At 49.1% G+C, this 18,053-nt stretch overlaps 9 protein-coding genes across 9 annotated transcripts; 6 read left to right on the forward strand and 3 right to left on the reverse strand.

Annotated features, from left to right (window-relative positions):
* Window positions 1–1,102: 1,102 nt before the first annotated feature.
* Window positions 1,103–2,772, forward strand: M436DRAFT_38983 (putative alpha-amylase; the record flags this gene model as incomplete). The annotated part of the gene is made up of 5 exons (XM_013575458.1): window positions 1,103–1,327; window positions 1,375–1,533; window positions 1,584–1,733; window positions 1,782–1,890; window positions 1,940–2,772. 5 exons carry the CDS (start codon window positions 1,103–1,105, stop codon window positions 2,770–2,772), a joined length of 1,476 nt encoding a protein of 491 aa, XP_013430912.1.
* A 52-nt stretch (window positions 2,773–2,824) lies between these two features.
* On the reverse strand, window positions 2,825–3,935 carry M436DRAFT_38522 (MED6-domain-containing protein; the record flags this gene model as incomplete). Its single annotated transcript, XM_013575375.1, has 2 exons — window positions 2,825–3,795; window positions 3,845–3,935. 2 exons carry the CDS (start codon window positions 3,933–3,935, stop codon window positions 2,825–2,827), a joined length of 1,062 nt encoding a protein of 353 aa, XP_013430829.1.
* Window positions 3,936–4,283: 348 nt separating this feature from the next.
* On the forward strand, window positions 4,284–6,656 carry M436DRAFT_37997 (para-aminobenzoate synthase; the record flags this gene model as incomplete). The annotated part of the gene is made up of 2 exons (XM_013575282.1): window positions 4,284–5,004; window positions 5,167–6,656. 2 exons carry the CDS (start codon window positions 4,284–4,286, stop codon window positions 6,654–6,656), a joined length of 2,211 nt encoding a protein of 736 aa, XP_013430736.1.
* A 99-nt stretch (window positions 6,657–6,755) lies between these two features.
* On the reverse strand, window positions 6,756–7,286 carry M436DRAFT_78719 (uncharacterized protein; the record flags this gene model as incomplete). Its single annotated transcript, XM_013575949.1, has 1 exon — window positions 6,756–7,286. One exon carries the CDS (start codon window positions 7,284–7,286, stop codon window positions 6,756–6,758), a length of 531 nt encoding a protein of 176 aa, XP_013431403.1.
* Window positions 7,287–10,935: 3,649 nt separating this feature from the next.
* Window positions 10,936–11,262, forward strand: M436DRAFT_78720 (uncharacterized protein; the record flags this gene model as incomplete). The annotated part of the gene is made up of 1 exon (XM_013575950.1): window positions 10,936–11,262. The coding sequence occupies one exon, from the start codon at window positions 10,936–10,938 to the stop codon at window positions 11,260–11,262; it is 327 nt and encodes a 108-aa protein (XP_013431404.1).
* Window positions 11,263–12,021: 759 nt separating this feature from the next.
* M436DRAFT_60782 (protein transporter SEC22) lies at window positions 12,022–12,828 on the reverse strand (the record flags this gene model as incomplete). The annotated part of the gene is made up of 4 exons (XM_013575615.1): window positions 12,022–12,084; window positions 12,138–12,543; window positions 12,598–12,707; window positions 12,757–12,828. 4 exons carry the CDS (start codon window positions 12,826–12,828, stop codon window positions 12,022–12,024), a joined length of 651 nt encoding a protein of 216 aa, XP_013431069.1.
* A 1,377-nt stretch (window positions 12,829–14,205) lies between these two features.
* M436DRAFT_78722 (uncharacterized protein) lies at window positions 14,206–14,643 on the forward strand (the record flags this gene model as incomplete). The annotated part of the gene is made up of 2 exons (XM_013575951.1): window positions 14,206–14,262; window positions 14,314–14,643. The coding sequence occupies 2 exons, from the start codon at window positions 14,206–14,208 to the stop codon at window positions 14,641–14,643; spliced, it is 387 nt and encodes a 128-aa protein (XP_013431405.1).
* Window positions 14,644–15,047: 404 nt separating this feature from the next.
* Window positions 15,048–16,176, forward strand: M436DRAFT_69915 (uncharacterized protein; the record flags this gene model as incomplete). The annotated part of the gene is made up of 3 exons (XM_013575771.1): window positions 15,048–15,206; window positions 15,266–15,416; window positions 15,473–16,176. 3 exons carry the CDS (start codon window positions 15,048–15,050, stop codon window positions 16,174–16,176), a joined length of 1,014 nt encoding a protein of 337 aa, XP_013431225.1.
* A 282-nt stretch (window positions 16,177–16,458) lies between these two features.
* On the forward strand, window positions 16,459–17,007 carry M436DRAFT_60785 (uncharacterized protein; the record flags this gene model as incomplete). The annotated part of the gene is made up of 1 exon (XM_013575616.1): window positions 16,459–17,007. The coding sequence occupies one exon, from the start codon at window positions 16,459–16,461 to the stop codon at window positions 17,005–17,007; it is 549 nt and encodes a 182-aa protein (XP_013431070.1).
* Window positions 17,008–18,053: the final 1,046 nt, after the last annotated feature.

An 18,053-nucleotide genomic window follows, 5' to 3' on the forward strand; every position in this document is an offset into this window, starting at 1 on the left:
AAAAACAGCATCACTGCCAACCCCGCAGCCCCCCACATAACCATGTGAAGCCGCCTTGCGCATCTCGGTCCTCCATCCTGATGCATGTCCAACCGTCAAGTGCCACGAATCGTGTACATGTAACAAGAAACAGTACACCACCCTCCGGCCGCTACAACGTAACACTCGCCTCCAACCCTGCTCATGTAACCCACCGCCCAGAGTGCAGCCTTCACGTTCAATCTAGCCGGAGAGAAAAGTTTCTCACTACCTTGGTTCCTCCTCAGCATCTAGTGAATGGCTATACTGCCCTGGATCTAATCCAATAACCATCACCTTTTTCTTGTGTCGCAGATGTGCTTATAGGTCGACGCGTCAACCGCCCGTCTTACTCAGTCGTCTTTTGACTCAAGGCTAACGTCACAAAACCAGGAAGCCACTATGCAGGAGAAATCATCCAACGTCTTAAGCCTTCTTCAAATTGTCCGACGGGCTAAACCGAGTTACAGTATACTCAGCATGTGACGCTCCTCAGCCTACCAGCTCTTGTCGTTCTCACCCGACGTGCATAAGGATGCCACGGCCTTACAATGGTGGTGGCATAATCTAACTGTTAGTGAGGTCTGACACTGGAGCCTCCAGGTACAGCGACAACACCACTATCTCCCATTGGCGTTTCAGGTCGCCCCCCGAAAACAAGCATACTCTTACTTGACTGGATATCCATGAGCCCGAGTCATGAAGGAGAACATCCTGCTTGGTATATTTCCGAAACAACAAAGCCAAGCTCTCTGCATTTCAGAGTTATAGCGGCAATCTCCAATGATCATGCGCTCACTCAAAGACGATTGTGGCAACGGATCATAGCTTCAGCGTCAGGTGCTGACTTTGAGAAAGGACGATCCATCAGCGGTAAGGATTGTCATCTCAAAAGAGATGCATATTCGCAAATCTGAGCAGGCTCGCGATTGAGAGCCTTGTGTTGCATCCTGAGGCGCAGGTACGATGACGCTGATGGCACTCGACTGTCCTGCAGCAAAGAATGGAATAAATGTTCTGCTGCTGTCCGCTCTTCAGATGGCCTTTCATCGATTATCATATCGGAATTTGGACCCTTTTCATCATGTTTCTCAGAACACTTCTCTCATCATCTGCAATCTTGACTGTTGTACACGGCCTTTCTCCTTCGGGATGGCGAGCCCAATCTATCTATCAGGTCATGACTGATAGATTTGCTCGCACTGATGGATCTACGACTGCGTCCTGTGACCTCGGCGATTACTGTGGGGGCACATGGCAAGGACTCATCAGCCACCTGGACTATATCCAAAACATGGGTTTCACAGCTGTCAGTATGAGGTGTCCCAATGCCAGCAAGTACTGATTGATGAACAGGTGTGGATCTCACCGGTAGTGGAGAACCTCAATGCCTCGACTGCTGATGGATCAAGCTATCATGGGTACTGGGCACAAAATATATATGCCGTCAACACCAACTTTGGCTCTGCTGCAGACCTAGTATCACTATCAGAAGCCCTGCACAAGAGAGGAATGGTATGACGGACTTCTTGTTCACGATAAGCTTTTAACTAATCATCCACCAGTACTTGATGGTTGACGTAGTCACCAATCACATGGGATACGCAGGCTGTGGCGATTGTGTGGACTACTCGATCTTCAATCCATTCGACAAAGAGTCATACTATCATCCTTTCTGCTTGATCGACTACAACAATCAGACCAGCATGGAGACTGTGAGCTACATCGCATATTGCTTTGGAGTTCAGCTGACACGAATCTAGTGCTGGGAAGGCGACAACACTGTCTCGCTGCCCGACCTTCGCGTTGAAGATACATCCATACAAGATACGTGGGCAACATGGATTGAACAACTAGTTTCCAACTATACAAGTACTAGACACCACCTTCCTTCAATCTACCTACAGCTAACCCCTCCCAGTCGATGGTCTTCGCATCGACAGCGCCGCTGAAGTCAGCAAAGACTCCCTCGCAGCCTTCGAATCAGCCTCAGAAATCTACGCCATTGGCGAAGTCTTCAACAACAACGCCGACTACGTCTGCGCATACCAAGACTACCTTTCAGGAGTAATGAACTACCCAATGTACTACAACATAACCTCCGCCTTTGCCTCCACATCCGGCTCCATCGCAGCACTAGCCACCGGCATCGAGACCATGAAGTCAACTTGCAAAGACGTGACTCTGCTCGGCTCCTTTCTCGAAAACCATGATAATCCTCGATTTGCAAGTTTGACGTCTGATATGGCGTTGGCGAAGAATGCGATTGCGTTTCAGATGCTTGCTGATGGCATTCCCATCGTCTATCAAGGCCAAGAACAGCATTTTGACGGCTCATCGACACCTACACAACGAGAGCAGCTTTGGAAATCTGGCTACGATACCTCTGCTGTGTTGTACAAGCATATCGCCAAGCTCAATGCTATCCGTCACTTGGCTGTTCAGAGAGACGATGGGTATCTGAGCTACAATGCGTACCCAGTGTGGACGGATGACAATATTATTGTGATGAGGAAGGGAAACAATGACACACAGGTTATAGGTGTATTCAACAATTTCGGAGCAAGCGGAAGTGGAAACTTTACGTTGCTGGGGACGAGTTCGGGATTCGATGCTGAGATGAACGTTACGGACGTGCTGGCTTGTGATAGCTTTACGACGGACGACAAGGGCGATTTGGATATCGAGATTGAGGGTGGTGTGCCAATGGTCTTGTACTCGAGTAAGCAGCTCGAAGGTAGTGGCATATGCTGAGGGTTTGGAATGGTTTGCGACGTGGGTATCATGTTTATCATCAATGTGTCTGCTAAGCAGCCGGAGTAGCAGGACTAGCAGGCGTACTCGGATTAGTAGCCAACCCCTTACTCCTCCTCTTCTTAATCTTATCCCTGACCTTCTTCTTTGTCTTTTCCTCTTCATCCTTTTTCGCAGCTGCTGACGCAAACGGTGTGGCTTTGGCGGCCAATCTTGCCTCTTCCAATTTCCTTGCCAATTCTGCTTCTTTGAGCTTTGCAGCCTCGGCGGCTTCGGCTTTTGCACGCACGTGGTGTTTTGTGGCTGAGAAGGTGAAGTTGCCTGGTTCGCCGCGGAGAGGGTTTTCGTCCATGTATTCGTCGCCGTAGAGAACCATGTTATGGAGGGATTCGTAGAAGGCTTTTTGGGCGCGGGGATCGGCGTCTTTTGTGGTGGCTTTTGATTCGAGGGTTGAGGTTGTGGGTTGTGCGGTGGGCTCCAGGGTTGCTGTGGGAGGTATTTCGGCTGGTGTGGGTGCTGTGCTTGCTTCTCGACTAGTAGCTGTCAAGGCTTGTGATGCGGCGAGAGACTTTGCTGTGGCTGGCGGGAAGTAGGTGTATCCTGTCGCAGGAGCGTAGAGCGGGAGAGGAGCGGCGGCTTGAGTAAACTTTGTGAGAGAGTTCATGGCTGAGAGTAGGTGGTTGCCGACGATATCGTAGACCGAGGGCGCTTGGTACATATTCTCGCCGACCATGTAGTAGGTAGCCAGGACTGTGATCTCATCGGCTTGTGGAGGTCTCTTGCGACGGTCTTGCTTGCGGATGACCCAGATACCCGTGTCTGGGCCCAATGCTGGATCTGTGTTTGGTTGGGGTTCGCCGACGATCAGGTATTCAACGCCGTTCATCTGCTTTAGTCGTGTCTCGAAGGCTTGTCTGTTTGTGCACATTTCCCAGATCGGAGGATGGACCTCGGCTTGCTTCCATAAGAGGCCATTCTTGCTGGTCGGATCGAAGAAGGGTGTTTCGCGAAGGATGGCGTGAACTGAAGAGAAGGTTAATCGTGAACTGAAGGTGATAGATATCGTGCATACTGGAGTTTTCATTGATGCCCCACCAGCCGATCACGTCTGGCCGACGAAACTGCACCTCGTCCAGCGGTGTGCCGTTCCATGTGTTGGCCATCTTTCTCAGTCAAGACTTGAGTGCCTTGCCCAATCTTCGCTTCTGTGTCTGTTTATGTGAAAAGCAAGAGCGTCATATCGCCAAGCTGTCGCGACTGCCCGCCGCCGGACGTGACTGAGCCGTAGGGCTGATATAGACTTTACGGGAAAGCCTTACCCGATCCGGCTCTAGTTTCTCCAGCTTTTCTTTCTAGAACACATCGATTCATCATCTCAGTTGCCGTCTCTCATAATATCACCGCTCGACATCATCTGGCTCGCATGTTCTTGACAGTCTGCATCGAAAGGCTCACCCTCTTTCCCGATATCCCCTTCTCTTGATTTCTGGACCTGTTAGGGACTTGTTCCAATGCACCGCCCCCATCTACTCTTCCTGGATGCCTATGACTCCTTTAGCAACAATATCATCAATCTGCTTCAACAGGATCTCAATGCCACTGTCGAAGTAATCAAAATCGATGATAAAAGATTCGCCAAAACTCATAATGCATCCTTCCACGCCTTCCTCGGTCGATTCGATGCTGTAGTTGCTGGTCCTGGTCCTGGAGATCCTAGGAACCCGCATGACTTGGGTCTCATCGGCAAACTGTGGAACCTACCAGACGAAGTCTGCTTGCCAGTCCTGGGTATATGTCTTGGGTTCCAAAGTCTCGCCTTGGCCTTTGGTGGCACAGCTGATAGACTCCACCAACCTCGCCACGGTCTCGTCACGGAAGTCTCTCACCAAGGTCAATCACTGTTTAAAGACATCGGTCTCCTCACGGTCACTCAGTATCATTCGCTTCATGCAAAACTCGGCCATACTGTACCTAAGAATTCCCCGGAGCTATGGAAGATCACTCCAAGCTGCCCGGATATTGTACCACTGGCTTGGGATCTGTCGGATGATCAAAATGGTCCAATCCTGATGGGTATCAGACACTCAGACAAACCTTTCTACGGTGTGCAATACCACCCAGAGTCTATCTGCACGAGCTCTGCTGGTGCAAAAATCATCCACAATTGGTGGTCCGAGGCTTTAGCTTGGACTATCGATCGGGCAGCTAGAGTCCAGAGAAAAGAACTACCGAGTCCAACCATTGACGTAGACTCGTACGAGGCTAATAGCGAAAGTGGTGACGATTCAGCAAGCACGTCGTCTTCTCTGTTCGATGCCGTCAACCCCACAGTCAGAGATACTACAGCCACGACTCCCGCTGCAACTCGGGATTCGTCAAGATCGAGACGATCAGTTCCAACAAGATTTGTCAGCTGGAAGTGTGTTGAAATGTGCTCTGACATTGTTGATGTGGCTCTATTGCTCCGGAACCTGCAAGACATTGATCAACAGGCAATCATGCTAGAGTCTGGTAGCAAGAACGGACAGCCAGTACGACCTGAGACCGGCCGTTTCAGCATAATCGGTTGTGCCAAAAACGCCCCTTCCATTCGATACTCCACGGGAAATCACATAATCACCAGCGACCTCTCAGGCTCAAACACGTCATGTCCAGGATCCATGACAGAAGTTTGGTCTGAAGTCGAATCGTTCATGAACGCAAACCGAGCAACTGACGGGAGTGCTGACATACCATTCTGGGGAGGACTCGTTGGTTTCGTGTCTTACGAAGCTGGCTTGGAGACGATCGATGTTTCGCAACACACAAACAACGATCGCCCGGATGTCTGGTTCGTCTTTGTGTCACGCAGTATCGTTGTCGATCACGTTGAGAGGAAAGTTTACATTCAAAGCTTGGAAGGAGAAGATGATTGTTGGTTCGAAAAGGTCGAAGCGACTGTAAAGGAGCTCATCGAAAAGCCCAGCGCAAGCCGATCTACGCGCAGTGACAAAACAGAGCCAATACTACCTGCGATTGCTGCTCCGGGAGAGGCAGAGTATGTGCGAAAGGTCGAAGCTTGCCAAAATCACATCCGTGCTGGAAGTTCCTACGAACTTTGCTTGACTGACCAGAGCATTGTTTCGTACGATGAAGGGTTACAGCCGAATTCATTTGAGCTCTATGAACGATTGAGGAGCTTCAATCCGGCACCCTTTGGCGCCTTCCTCCGACTGAAACAAGAGGAACAAAAGGGAAACGGTGTCACCATTCTATCTTCAAGCCCAGAACGATTTTTGTCTTGGTCGCGAGCTGGAAAGTGTCAGTTCAGACCTATCAAAGGCACTGTGGAGAAGAAGAATGGTCTTACAAGGAAAGAAGCAGAAGCATTGTTGAATGTGGACAAGGAACGGGCTGAAAACCTGATGATCGTCGACTTAATCAGGCACGACCTGCACGGCGTCGTGGGCTCTGGAAATGTCAAAGTTGAGAAGTTGATGGCCGTCGAAGAGTACCAAACTGTTTTCCAGCTTGTGTCAGTCATTGAGGGACAGCTGCAAGAAGGATCAAGACATAGCGGCATTGATGTGTTAGCAGCTTCTCTTCCTCCAGGATCCATGACGGGTGCACCAAAGAAACGATCATGCGAGTTGTTGACAGAAATAGAGGGGAACGCAAGAGGCATCTACAGTGGTGTGCTTGGGTATTTTGACGTCGGAGGAGGTGGAGACTTCTCAGTTGTGATTCGAACTGCTTTTCAGTGGGATGATGAAGGTGTATGGCGCATCGGAGCAGGTGGAGCAGTTACTGTGCTGTCCTCGCCGAAGGCTGAGTTTGAGGAGATGGATTTGAAGCGGCAAAGTTGTTTGCCGCTGTTCGGACATCGTCGGGGCCCTGCGAGGTAACCGATCGTCAATCGAACTGCTCTTCAACAGCTTGTGACGTTGAAATCCACTTACCGACACGCTTGCACTCTCTCTGGTAGCAGAGTATGCGAGAACGAACTAGTTCTCTCGCTGAACCCGAGCCTCTTCTTGCGCGACAACCTTGGACCAGTGGATGACTCTTCCTTGGGCGCGGTCGAGTATAGCATACTGCATTGCAGTAGCGACTCCATCGTTGCCAGACTCTGCAGCAGCGAGGTCTACACCAGCTTTGGCCGCGACGTGCTTCCACTCCTCCCACTGGCCTTTGACCCTCTCCGACCTGACTTTCCAGTACTCCTGCAGCATTGCATTGGCGTACTCATGCTGGTAGATCTTCTCGAGCTGTTCCATGTTGTCGTCAGGCACGAGGCTTATCAATATGTCATTGATGATGCGCGGATCATGCGGCCGGTGGCCCGATAGCATGCGTTCGGAGTTCCAGGTCAGGACTGGGCCGTCGAGCTGCGGATCTCCTGGGAGAGCAGAGAAGGACACTTTGGGAGGGCCTTCAGGGCGAGGGACCGAGACGCCGTTCTCTGTGACACTTTTGTCTTTGATCAACTCTTTCCAGACTTTGTCGAAGTTCTCAGGCATAGTGGGGGCCGACATGGTGATGAGCTTGGTGAAGGGAGAGAAGAAGTAGCGGATGAGGTTGTCGAACCTGAGGTTCAGATAGAGAGAGACCGGATCTTGACGTTTGTTGTCGTTTCTCGTCTCAATAGGAACTCGACAATCGACATCGACGCCATGGAACACTACAGACAATACCTCTATTCGCATTCTTTGTCGACACAAGACAGTCGCCTTGAGCATCACTACTAAAGAGCCTTCCCAAAGCTTCTAGATGGGTACAGAAACACCTATATCAATGCAGCAATCTCGCTGATGTAAACGAGAATCACTTTTAGAGACATCCGTGAATGGAAGCTTCATCTGGTTCTCTGTGTAGTCCTGTGAGACCAACATCTTTTACAAAGCCGGTTGAAGTTCATGGGTCCCTTGTATTGAGGTCAATTTGCATTATGTGTGACGGCATAATTCTTCTAATCCAGTCAACTAGAACCTCGCCATCTTTAATCATTGCTTGCATGTAATAATAAATTACAATATAAAAGAATGCTTAATCATTCTTCAGTCTATAACTTAGTGTTGCAAATCTTTGACTATAGGTTTCGCGCCTAACGCTTTTATCGTATGGTTTGTTCATCTTTCACAAAGATTGCTAAAACCTTGGATAGAGAAGAACCTTAAGACACTTGACCTTATATATACCAAATTATCTGTTTAAATGAAAAAAGGTTCTTAGTAGAATGATGACATTTTGACTCACCTGTGACCTATCTATAACAGCACTACAAAGTATTTGGGAAGTTGGCTATGGATCAGTATGGACAGAGATGAGTCTCGACTATACACCTTACGATCTCGAGGACTGGGAAACAGTTTTGGTCGCACCAAACTTGACAGCTGCATTGATACTTTCTTCCATGTCACCGACGAGACAGGTCGAGTAAGGCATGTCGATGGAAATATGGGGAGGGGACGAAAGGATCTCATCATTCTCAAGGCCAAGATACTGAGCAGGAATGCTAGATGGAGAACGAGACGAGAATCGTGTGTCACAACGTGAGCCGAGAGTCGGTTGACGGTGTCGAGAAGATTTGGATCAGAAGAGCCATGGCAAGTATGGCGCATTGCAAGCAAGCGCGAGACTTACACATCTCACGGTCACGCTCTGCTCATTTTGTTAGCCAACAGTTTTAATGGCTTTTAATACCACAACTGCTAACTCTGTTGAATAACCACAACTCGAATGGCAGTCGCGATAAACTGCTGCTTGCCTAATGCCCAACACAAGACTTCACATCCCATCCCAGTGAACACACGGTCATGAAAACTCAGCTCCAACCCTTCACTTCACTAGTATAAAACGCACCTCCATCCGCCTCTCTGACCTTATCACACAACGTCCTCCAAAGACATGGTCATCGCTTATGGCCAGATGGCCTACACAACGAAGGCTCGACGCCAACAATCCATCACGCTGCCACCACTAAACTTGCACACGGCCAACACCGACCCACCGACAGCACACCGAGGTCATCGGGCTCCATCGAGCGAGAATACCAGGTCACTCGTATATCCGCTCCCAAGTGTACTCGACCCCTGACTTCAGGCTCCCGACCCGGAGATCGTACGTTTTGATTCTAAAGCATTTCCCGAAGGCTAGTAGATTTTTGCTCTCCTTGTTTCTCTTTTTTGTTCTCAGTCAGCGAGTCGACTGCTATACATGTTGTATGCGAGAGAGCTACGTGAGTGGAGATCAGGGTTAGATCTCAGGGGCAGATAGACCCGGGGAGTGTTGAGCAAGACTCTCGAGATATAAAAAAGAAGTTGACGATAACGATGACATTTCTTCAAGAATGTAAAAACGGAACAACAGCGAGAGCATCTATCCGAGCATCTCAAAGATTAATAGGAACGTCTGCACATTCTTATAAGATTGCAAGTCCATGCCTCAAACATCAGACGACAGTCGGTCATACTGTTTCAGTCTCGACTGTCAAGTCGGACAGATTATGAATATAAGTAAGATAGAAAGAGATTTTAAATCAGATACTCATAATCACTCGACTCAGCAGGTGGAAATCCCAGATACAGAGACAGCTACGCCAAAACACAACACTCTCTCGCAGAAAAGAAAATCTTCAATCGCTCATTCCAAATCTGATTTTCTCCTTTCGAATTCTAGAAGTTTCAAAATTCTGTAGACCAAATACTTGACGAGATCTTATACCTCTAGTCCAAACGCAGATGACAAAGAAACACAACAAATTGCATGTTTCAACAATATGCAACTGCTCGAGCAACTGCAAATCTCACATGGAGAAAGTTGGTTTTTCATGCAGATTCTCTCGGAGACACAGAGCGAAGACGAGCATCCGGTCGATGAACGTTATCTCCTCTCTAGGCTTCTAAACCCTCAATAAGGGTAGGCAGGGGGCGAAGTGGATGCACGAGTAACAAGATCATGCGTTTAGGAGTTTATAGAAGGTAGCTTTAGGCTTGGTGCTGTAGTATGAGAAACACTGATAGTAAAGCGAACAAGGAGATACCAAAGATGTCTGTTTGCTAGGGAGCAAGCAGAACAATAACCAGGTCCATCGGAACATAGAGCCCTGATAGTCGTGAGGTTTCTATAAGTTCGTTCCCTGCAGTAGCGGGCGAAGAATCACCAGAGTCGTGAACAATGGCAATCGTTGTGGCTTGTCGATGGGGTCTCCGAGAATCAAAGCAACAAATGAAATCGCTCGCGTGAATACTATAATCGGGTACCAGGTCCGGAGTACCTCATCAACTAAGACATCTCCGTTACTACAACCAGCGAACCGACATCTTTCTGTCTTCCACAATCATGTCAGCATTCCTCGACGATCTCCCATCGTGGAAAAAACCTCTCCCAGGCCCCTGAACAAGGACGGACACCGACAGCGAGCAGATAATCGAGTGAACATTCGGGATCTTCCACATCAACGGCCTTGGGTCCGTTACATCGCTACCATCACACTTTCCCTAACTGAAATGACATCAACAATAAGCAGAGATGGACGCAGGGACAACATTCAAACGGGAACGAAGAAGAAAAGGATGATGTGGTGGCAGAGTATTGAGCGTCTTGGTGATACGCGGCCCGAGGAACCTGCTCCCCAGCCAATCTACAAACTAGACCGCAGGCCACAAGAATGCAGAAGAACCTGGTTAGAACCTGCTAAACTATTGAGGCTTCTCCAAGTATACTGCTCTAAGGGTAGTGCAGACCCCGCAAACTAGTCTTGAAGACTCTCACATGTGCGTAGGGAGCAGCCAAAACTTACTGGGGAAGTGGCACACAGTGTTGTCGCTGGCCGAATTCCTACACAAGGCTGTAAAGCATCGCCCCTCTTGCTCTACTTGTACCAGGTTGTGTAGAAGCAAGCAAGACGGAGAATCTGCGCGTCGATCCTGAATCTGTGCCACTTATACGCCTTCGTATATACTGGGGTAGCACCATTGCACTATAGCAGCAAGCTAATCGGACAATTGTCCAGGGAGTGCCAGCAACCTGATGGAGTGCCTGCCTTGCGAGTGGAGTCTGGTCCTGGCAATCGAAATTGTAGACATAAATTGTGCGCACCAAGCAGACCTCTCCCTGATCAACAACTCCGACCGTATTTTCCTGTAAGTCCCTAGCTATGCACATTGCCTTCTATAACGCGCCATGGTGAGAAGAAGCATCGACTGCGTGAGTTGCAGTCGCAGGAGTGCAGTAGAAGACACCTCTGACCATATGCAAGTAGACGTACCCATCATGCCTACCAACAAGAATGCAGACACCGCCGCATCCGCTCCCACAAGCGTTAGCAAGGGCTCTGCTCCTACAAGCAACCCAGCTGGCTCCACCACCAAGGCCAAGATCACCAAAGACCTCACAGTGGGCAATACCGTCAATAGAGGCAATGGCCAAAAGCTCATTGCTGAGCCTTCGCGCTTTAAGTACATCTTCGAAGACGAGATGCTGCAGCATCTCATGCTGCTCAACGCTTGAGACAGCAGGAAATGTACGCTCATACTTTCAGCAACCGATAACGATCCAACGATACTGACGTATATTGAAAAGTACATGTCAAGGCCAGGTCACACCCGAGAGAGTCGCCAACGAGGTCTTGTTGCGGTCCGAGGGCATAGCACGAGGTTGAGTCACCTCTACATGTTGGAGCGAGACAGACAGCAAAAGTTCAGGAGGTTTGAATATCGAGAATGAAAGCTTCTTTGTGGTAACTCGACTTGTGCCGTGTGTGAGTGACTTGATCTTATGTATGTGTTATGGTGTCTTGACATCGTCATGGTTTTCAGCTGGACAGGTTGACGTTTTGGCAAGCCCGAGTCCGAACAGAATCCCTCCTGCCTAGTCGTACAGTCCCGAGCAGCTCTGGGGTGATGAGTTTCGTCATGAACCCGGGTCGGTCCTTTGTCAGAGGTCGAAGTGTTTGTATCCACAAGGTGCTTGTTTGAAAGTGAGGGATGTCAGAACTTCATTACAGCACGTTGAGCTTCGACCGGCCGAATCCAAAACATCAACACCGAGTGTTCTCATCTGAGCCAAGAATAAACATTACACAACGAATGAGTCGACAAGTCGGAAGCAAAATCGGAAAAATGTGTCAACCGCGAAAAGTGGCTTTCTGGTCTGGTTTCGCGAGATGGGTATATCAAAAGGTTGCCGGTATTCCCAACGCCGTGCATGCAATCTTTTCGCTGGATCGTCAAAGGCATCAATTCATTGAAACTTTACTGTCGGAGTCCTTTACCAAAAGCGCCAGATGATGAAGAACAAGATGATGGCGCCGAGAGCGGCAAAGGGACCGTACTGTTGCATTCAGTAAGCAGAGGCCAAGGTGCAAATTGTAAGGCTTGACGTACCTGCTTCAATAGCAACTCCCAGTTAATTCTCACAGCGGCACGCTTGTACTTTTTGCTGGATTCCCTCAGATCGGAACTCATCTGACCCATTCTATCCAGGCTGTCACCACGGTAGAGCAAGTCTTCCAGGTTCTTGGACATGATCTGAGTCGTCTCTTTGAGTTGAGCTTGCACCTTGTCGAGGTTGTTGGAGGCTCTCGGATTCTCGTATGACTTTTTCGTGCGCTGCATGAAGGTGTCGAAGTCGTTGAAGGCGTACGGGCGCAATGCAGGCGAACGGTATTCGGTATCTCTGTGGGTGCTCAAGAACTCTGCCGAGACGTCGTCAAGATACATGGCGGCAAGCTCCTTGGGGAAAGAACGTTCGGTGATGGCGAAGAAGATAAGGTCTTCGTGACGATAGTAGCTGTGACATCCAAGTTAGACATGAAAGACTAAGACAGAGATATGGACTGCTCACTGAAGTTTGTATTCGCCCGACTCAATGGCAGCTCGTGGTTCAGAGGTGTTGTTCATCTTGCGAACGAGCGTTCGCTGTTGGTTCTTCAGGTTCGAGATGGTGTCATCGTGCTACAAGCTGTGAGTACCCGTTCATCGCTGAAGCTTTGCTTGTACGCACTGGAGAGTTCTCGATGGAGGCAGCCAGCATCAGACCGTCCAGGCGGACGATTTGGGTCGAGTAGATGGGCATTCTGGAGTTGCTTGTTATTCTGAACTCTGAAGTCAGCTTTCTTGTCACAATGCTCTAGGTGCTACCGCAACAGGTCTGGTACGGCTGTGTGTTGGATGTGTGCTATGAATGTGTGAGGTTGCGGGACCAAATAGTTGTTCTTTACTGGCAACCTAGTGTTGATTGGCACTTTCGAGGCAGTCGCAATGGCGTCATACCAACTTCTGCCGGACAAAGAAGGTACACTTACAATCTAGGCTGTAGTTCCTGGGTCGCAGGGTCTTTATTGTAAGGTCTCTCGCAATCCGAAAGATACTAATGTTCTGGTTGAAAATATTATGGAATGGCTCAGCACAAAGATGCAGCTTGTCAACTCACACATGCCACTTCTGGCAAGGGGCACGCAAGGGATCAACAAGCTCCGACTGCCGAAGGCGGTGACCATCTGCCATGAAGCATATTCCTTCGAGGACAAGACATGGCTCTCTTGATTGATTACCTGAAATTCGATTTCCTCTGAACTCTGACTACTTCATCTCACAAATCATTGCCATCGGTATTCAGCGCCACTGGTATACTGTGCTCTTGTCACTGTCACTCAAGCAACATACGTTGTACGATTACTATACAAGAGCTCACCAGCTTCGCTCTGGGAAGCATCGAGTCCACTTCTGTATCGGTCATATCCTCAGGTTCAGCAGTCAATCATTCGTGTTTGTCGTGTGCGTGGACTCTTGTCAAAAGTCTTTCTGGTCACTGAGCTTCTGGGCCGTGGAGCCTCTGGTCCATACCGTTCTCGACCAACTATCTGGTTGTTGATCATCCAATCATAGACGCTCTCCCAATTCTGACAGCTGTGGCCCCTTGCCCATGTGGTCTCGGAGATATTGTATCTCAGATGTGAACTCAGATATCTGGAATTCTCCCTCGCCCTGTCCCAGCACTCTTGATCTGAAAGCATTCGAGTCATTGTCCGGTCTTGGAAGTTCTGCCATCAAGACACCCGATCATAGTGTCTCAATTCAAATCGAGCCCTGCAGTCGTTTTGTGTAATTTCGCAAGTCAAAGCAGCTCGAAAAGGTAGGCAGTCATGTCGCTCTAGATGCCTATCTTATGCGCACGGACCATTTCAATCCCTTCTACTCTGAGCACCAACGCTCCAGGGCTCTTTCCTCTCTCAATTCACAATCAAAACTTTGACATCGAAATCGAACCATAGCACACTTTAACCCTTCACCTACGTTCACACAGCCTCGCCATCAATCACTCGCTACATCTCATCAAGAAAACCATTGGCGTCGAAAGGCAAACATTTCAACATATCACCAATCGTTCTACCGCTAAGGAGCAAGATAGAAGCGAACTCACCATCGGCATCACCAGACGCTTCTGTTCACCATGTCAGACCGTCTCATCACCCAAGCCAACTCGAGGCTTACAAAAGCCAATCTAGTCGTAAGGAAACAATCAATAATGACTCATGGCCATAGCTAACGGGTCGTACAGACCTTACTCACGAGAGAGGAAGCCTGGTCCTCACTGAGCCTGGAAACAAGACGCGAGCTATACAACATGCTCCCCTTGGGCAACAACTCTGCTCCTGATCCAGACGTCCACCCTCTCAAGACTAGCTACGCGAAGTACATCAAACACTTCATCTACGAGTGGGAGCAGGACCTCGCTGCCGGTCGCAACACTGCAAAGTGGCAGAGAGAGGCCAAGCAAGCTACCGGCGAACGCATGTCAGGGGCTTATGACGAGTGGAAGGAGAAGGAGCGCGAGGAGCACTGGGGTCAGAAGTATGATCCCGAGCATTTCAAGGGCTTCAAGCAATGAGAAGATCTCATATTGTAACGACGCAACGAAATTCATGATCAAGGATTGGGGACACGACTTTGTATTATAGGGCATGGCAGTCATGTCTCGCCAATGAGAGTATTATATAACTACGTGAAAGCCGCCGCGTATCTACTTTTCTGGTGACTCGTGTATGCCCTTTGTGAAGCTGTGTTGTTGGGAACGCATGATGTTTGCAACGCCATGTGAACAAGCCCAAGGCGCAACCAAAGTCAAGTCAAGTCTGGCAAGTCGAATATTTTCTCGACCATCGAAGATACACTTTGTAATCAACATCACACTCACCTGGAATTTCTCATAATCAGAGGCTATATTCAAGACTGTCGAATTCAGCTCGAAATTGGCCTGCAAAGCATAGCGTCAATTGACAAAAACTCTTCAACATGGCACCAACAACGATACAGCACCGCCGTACTCACAACTTATTGCTGATCTCGAAACTGTTGTCTCAACGCGAGAATGTATCGCCATTCACATTGATCGTGGATAATCTGGAACAATCTGGCAAGCCTGTGTTGAGAGAATATATTCGACGGGCTACAGTAAGCCTCCACCAGTAATCGTGATCGGAAAACCTCAGAACTGATGATGGGTTGGGTAGGTAGCGAAGACCGAAGTCATTTTTGTGTCTTTTGAGACTTTGAAGAAACCGAAAGACGTTGGCATTTTTGTTAAGGCGTGGGAGACTGGTGTGCAACAGACTCAAAAAGAAGTCGGTGCATTCATTGCGAAAGCGACTCAGACTCAACAACGTGAGTGTTCTGATCACCATGATGGAAGCTAGCAAATACTAATCACAATCAAACAGGCAAACTATTGATCATCGACAATTTGAACACACTGGCCTCAGATCCAGCAACAGCGGCCAACCTTCCAGCACTCCTATCCTCCTTTCTCTCACCTACAGTATCACTGGTTGCAACGTACCATGCTGATATTCCAATTCCGCCGAGCATAACCTCAGCTTCACCGTACACACCTCAACCACTCACAGTGCTCAAATATCTAGCTACTACCATCCTAACCACACACGCTTTCAACCACATCCTTGCAGCAAAAGCAGCTCGCGAACGCAGCGTCGCCGAACCAGTCTTTGGTCTAGCCGAAGAAGCCGAAGGAGTACTTCTCGGTCTCGGCGGCAACTCACCTTCTGGTCTGGTGCTTGAGATGGAGTACCGTCGTAAATCCGGACGCGGTGTGCGAGAGTGGTATTTCCTACCTCATCCTGCATCGCAAAAGCAAGATACTGTGGAGGTGAAGAACAGGTTCAGGGAGACAGCCATGTTGTTGGAAGATCATGTTCTGTATCGCAGACCTGCTGAGGAGAAAGAGCAGGCTGGAGATGATATGGACGTTACGTTTGAGTTGGGTCTTACTGATAGGCAGAGGCAGGCCAGAGAGGGTGTTGTGTTGCCCTATTTTGACGCACAGAAGGGTGGTGGCGAAGGTGGTAGGATCCTGTATGACATGGGCGAGGAGGACGATTTTGATGAAGAAGAGGATGAGATCTAGTTTTGACAAGAGCGAATCCATGATAAAATCATCGAATCGAGTTTTCGAAGTCTAAGTCCAAAAGTGACCCTGTCCTTTCAGCTGTGAATCTAGATTTCCAAAGCTCGTGTGACATTAAGCACCAACACTATCACTCACTTGCGACAACCAAAGCACTTTGCGCAACGACCATCGCATCGCCATCTCCGTCGTCGCGAACCATCTATCCATCCATCTCACAACTCTTGCCCATCCACACTCTCGCACAACAACCTCTTCTTCCACAACTACAGCAAAACCACAATGGCGCCTCGCGACTCGAGTCCACGCGCAAGCGACCACCGCCGCCCATACTCAGACCGCCGCGATCACAACCCAAGAGATACACGCGACACCCGACCACCACGCCGCGACCGCAGCAACTCTCGCGATCGCGCTCCCCACTCCTCCCGCGGCGGCCGAGGCGGCGCCAACACCTCCCACAGAACCTCGGATCGCGACACCAGACCCACTCGCTCACGCTCACCGACCCGCTCTTCGAACAACACCTCTGCACGTCAACGATCCCCTCCGCGCGCGCCTCGTGGTGCAAATGCAGCCAACTCCCGTCAGCCACGCAAACCGAATGTGAAGGCTGAAGAGCCTGCTGCTATGGCGATAGATCCTGATGAGGATGAGGAGACTGCCATGAAGAGGCTGATGGGCTTTGTGGGCTTCAAGAGCACCAAGAATACAAAAGTGCCTGGAAATGACAAGCTTTATGGCGTGAGGAAGGATAAGAAGACAGAGTACAGACAGTACATGAATCGTGTTGGTGGATTCAACAGGCCGCTTAGTCCTACGAGACTGTGAGCATTGTCATGGCCGCCGGCAGAGAAAAGAGCTACGGTCCCAGCGATGGCGCTCTTGGGATGGCAGAGAACATCTGCAGTTTGTGTTGAGGAGACACGAGGTCAGGCTCGGATCATTGACTGCTTACCAAACAGTCAGAGAAAGAATTAGGACGACAATACTAGGCAATCATTTTCGATCGTCGGGTCAAAGCAACCAAAGCAGATCTGGATTACTGGCTACTTGATCATCTGTCCTTCTTGTTAAGGTGCAACACTTTTTTGGACAACTTGGAACCACGTCGAGAAAACAAGACCGAAAAAGGAGAAAACGGCACGCCAGAGGATACAGAAAACAACTCGACTTTCTACAACATGATTTACTCAGGGATCATTCCTCAATGACCACCCCCAGCAACTTTCGCAATACTCCTCTTCAGCCTCAAAGTAGGATCCTGCAACGCCGGCCTCACAAACGAATATATTCCGAAACTGAGTGAGAATCCCATAACAACAACTATGACCAATCAGCAACTATACCTCTATATCGGCAAGAAGCAGAACTTACACAATGGATACGTCTCTATTGGTAGAGACTTGATCCAGAATCGCACTCGTTGAGTGGCTGTGTGAGCTGCTTGTTCCTCTCTGGCTGCTGTTTGGAGAAGTCTGGGTGTGGAGTGGAGGGATCGTGTTGATGTTGCTCGAACTGCTCGTGAGAGCTGGCAGCATGTCTTCGTATCAGATTGAACGACTGATATAGGACAGAGTGTAGTGGAGATGCGTCACAGTGATTGATGGCTTGATATGTGTAGTTGTTTATGCTGGAAAGAGCAGAATGGCAGGCTTGTTACTTGATGCATTGACTCTATATATCCTTCCAAGATATCAGATTGCTGACCCAATTCATCCTTTGAACCAACTTTGCCTGTCTGAGTATACAATATAGGGCTCTCAAGACCACGAGACTACAAGTGTCTGGTCATCACGCCGTCGTAGGATTCACCTTTGCCGAATCATGCCGATGCTCGCTTATGTACACTTAGCAGTATAGAGCTGGATCGATGA

This window comes from Aureobasidium namibiae (assembly GCF_000721765.1).
Source record: "Aureobasidium namibiae CBS 147.97 unplaced genomic scaffold scaffold_2, whole genome shotgun sequence".
NCBI classification, from domain to species: Eukaryota; Fungi; Ascomycota; class Dothideomycetes; order Dothideales; family Saccotheciaceae; genus Aureobasidium; species Aureobasidium namibiae.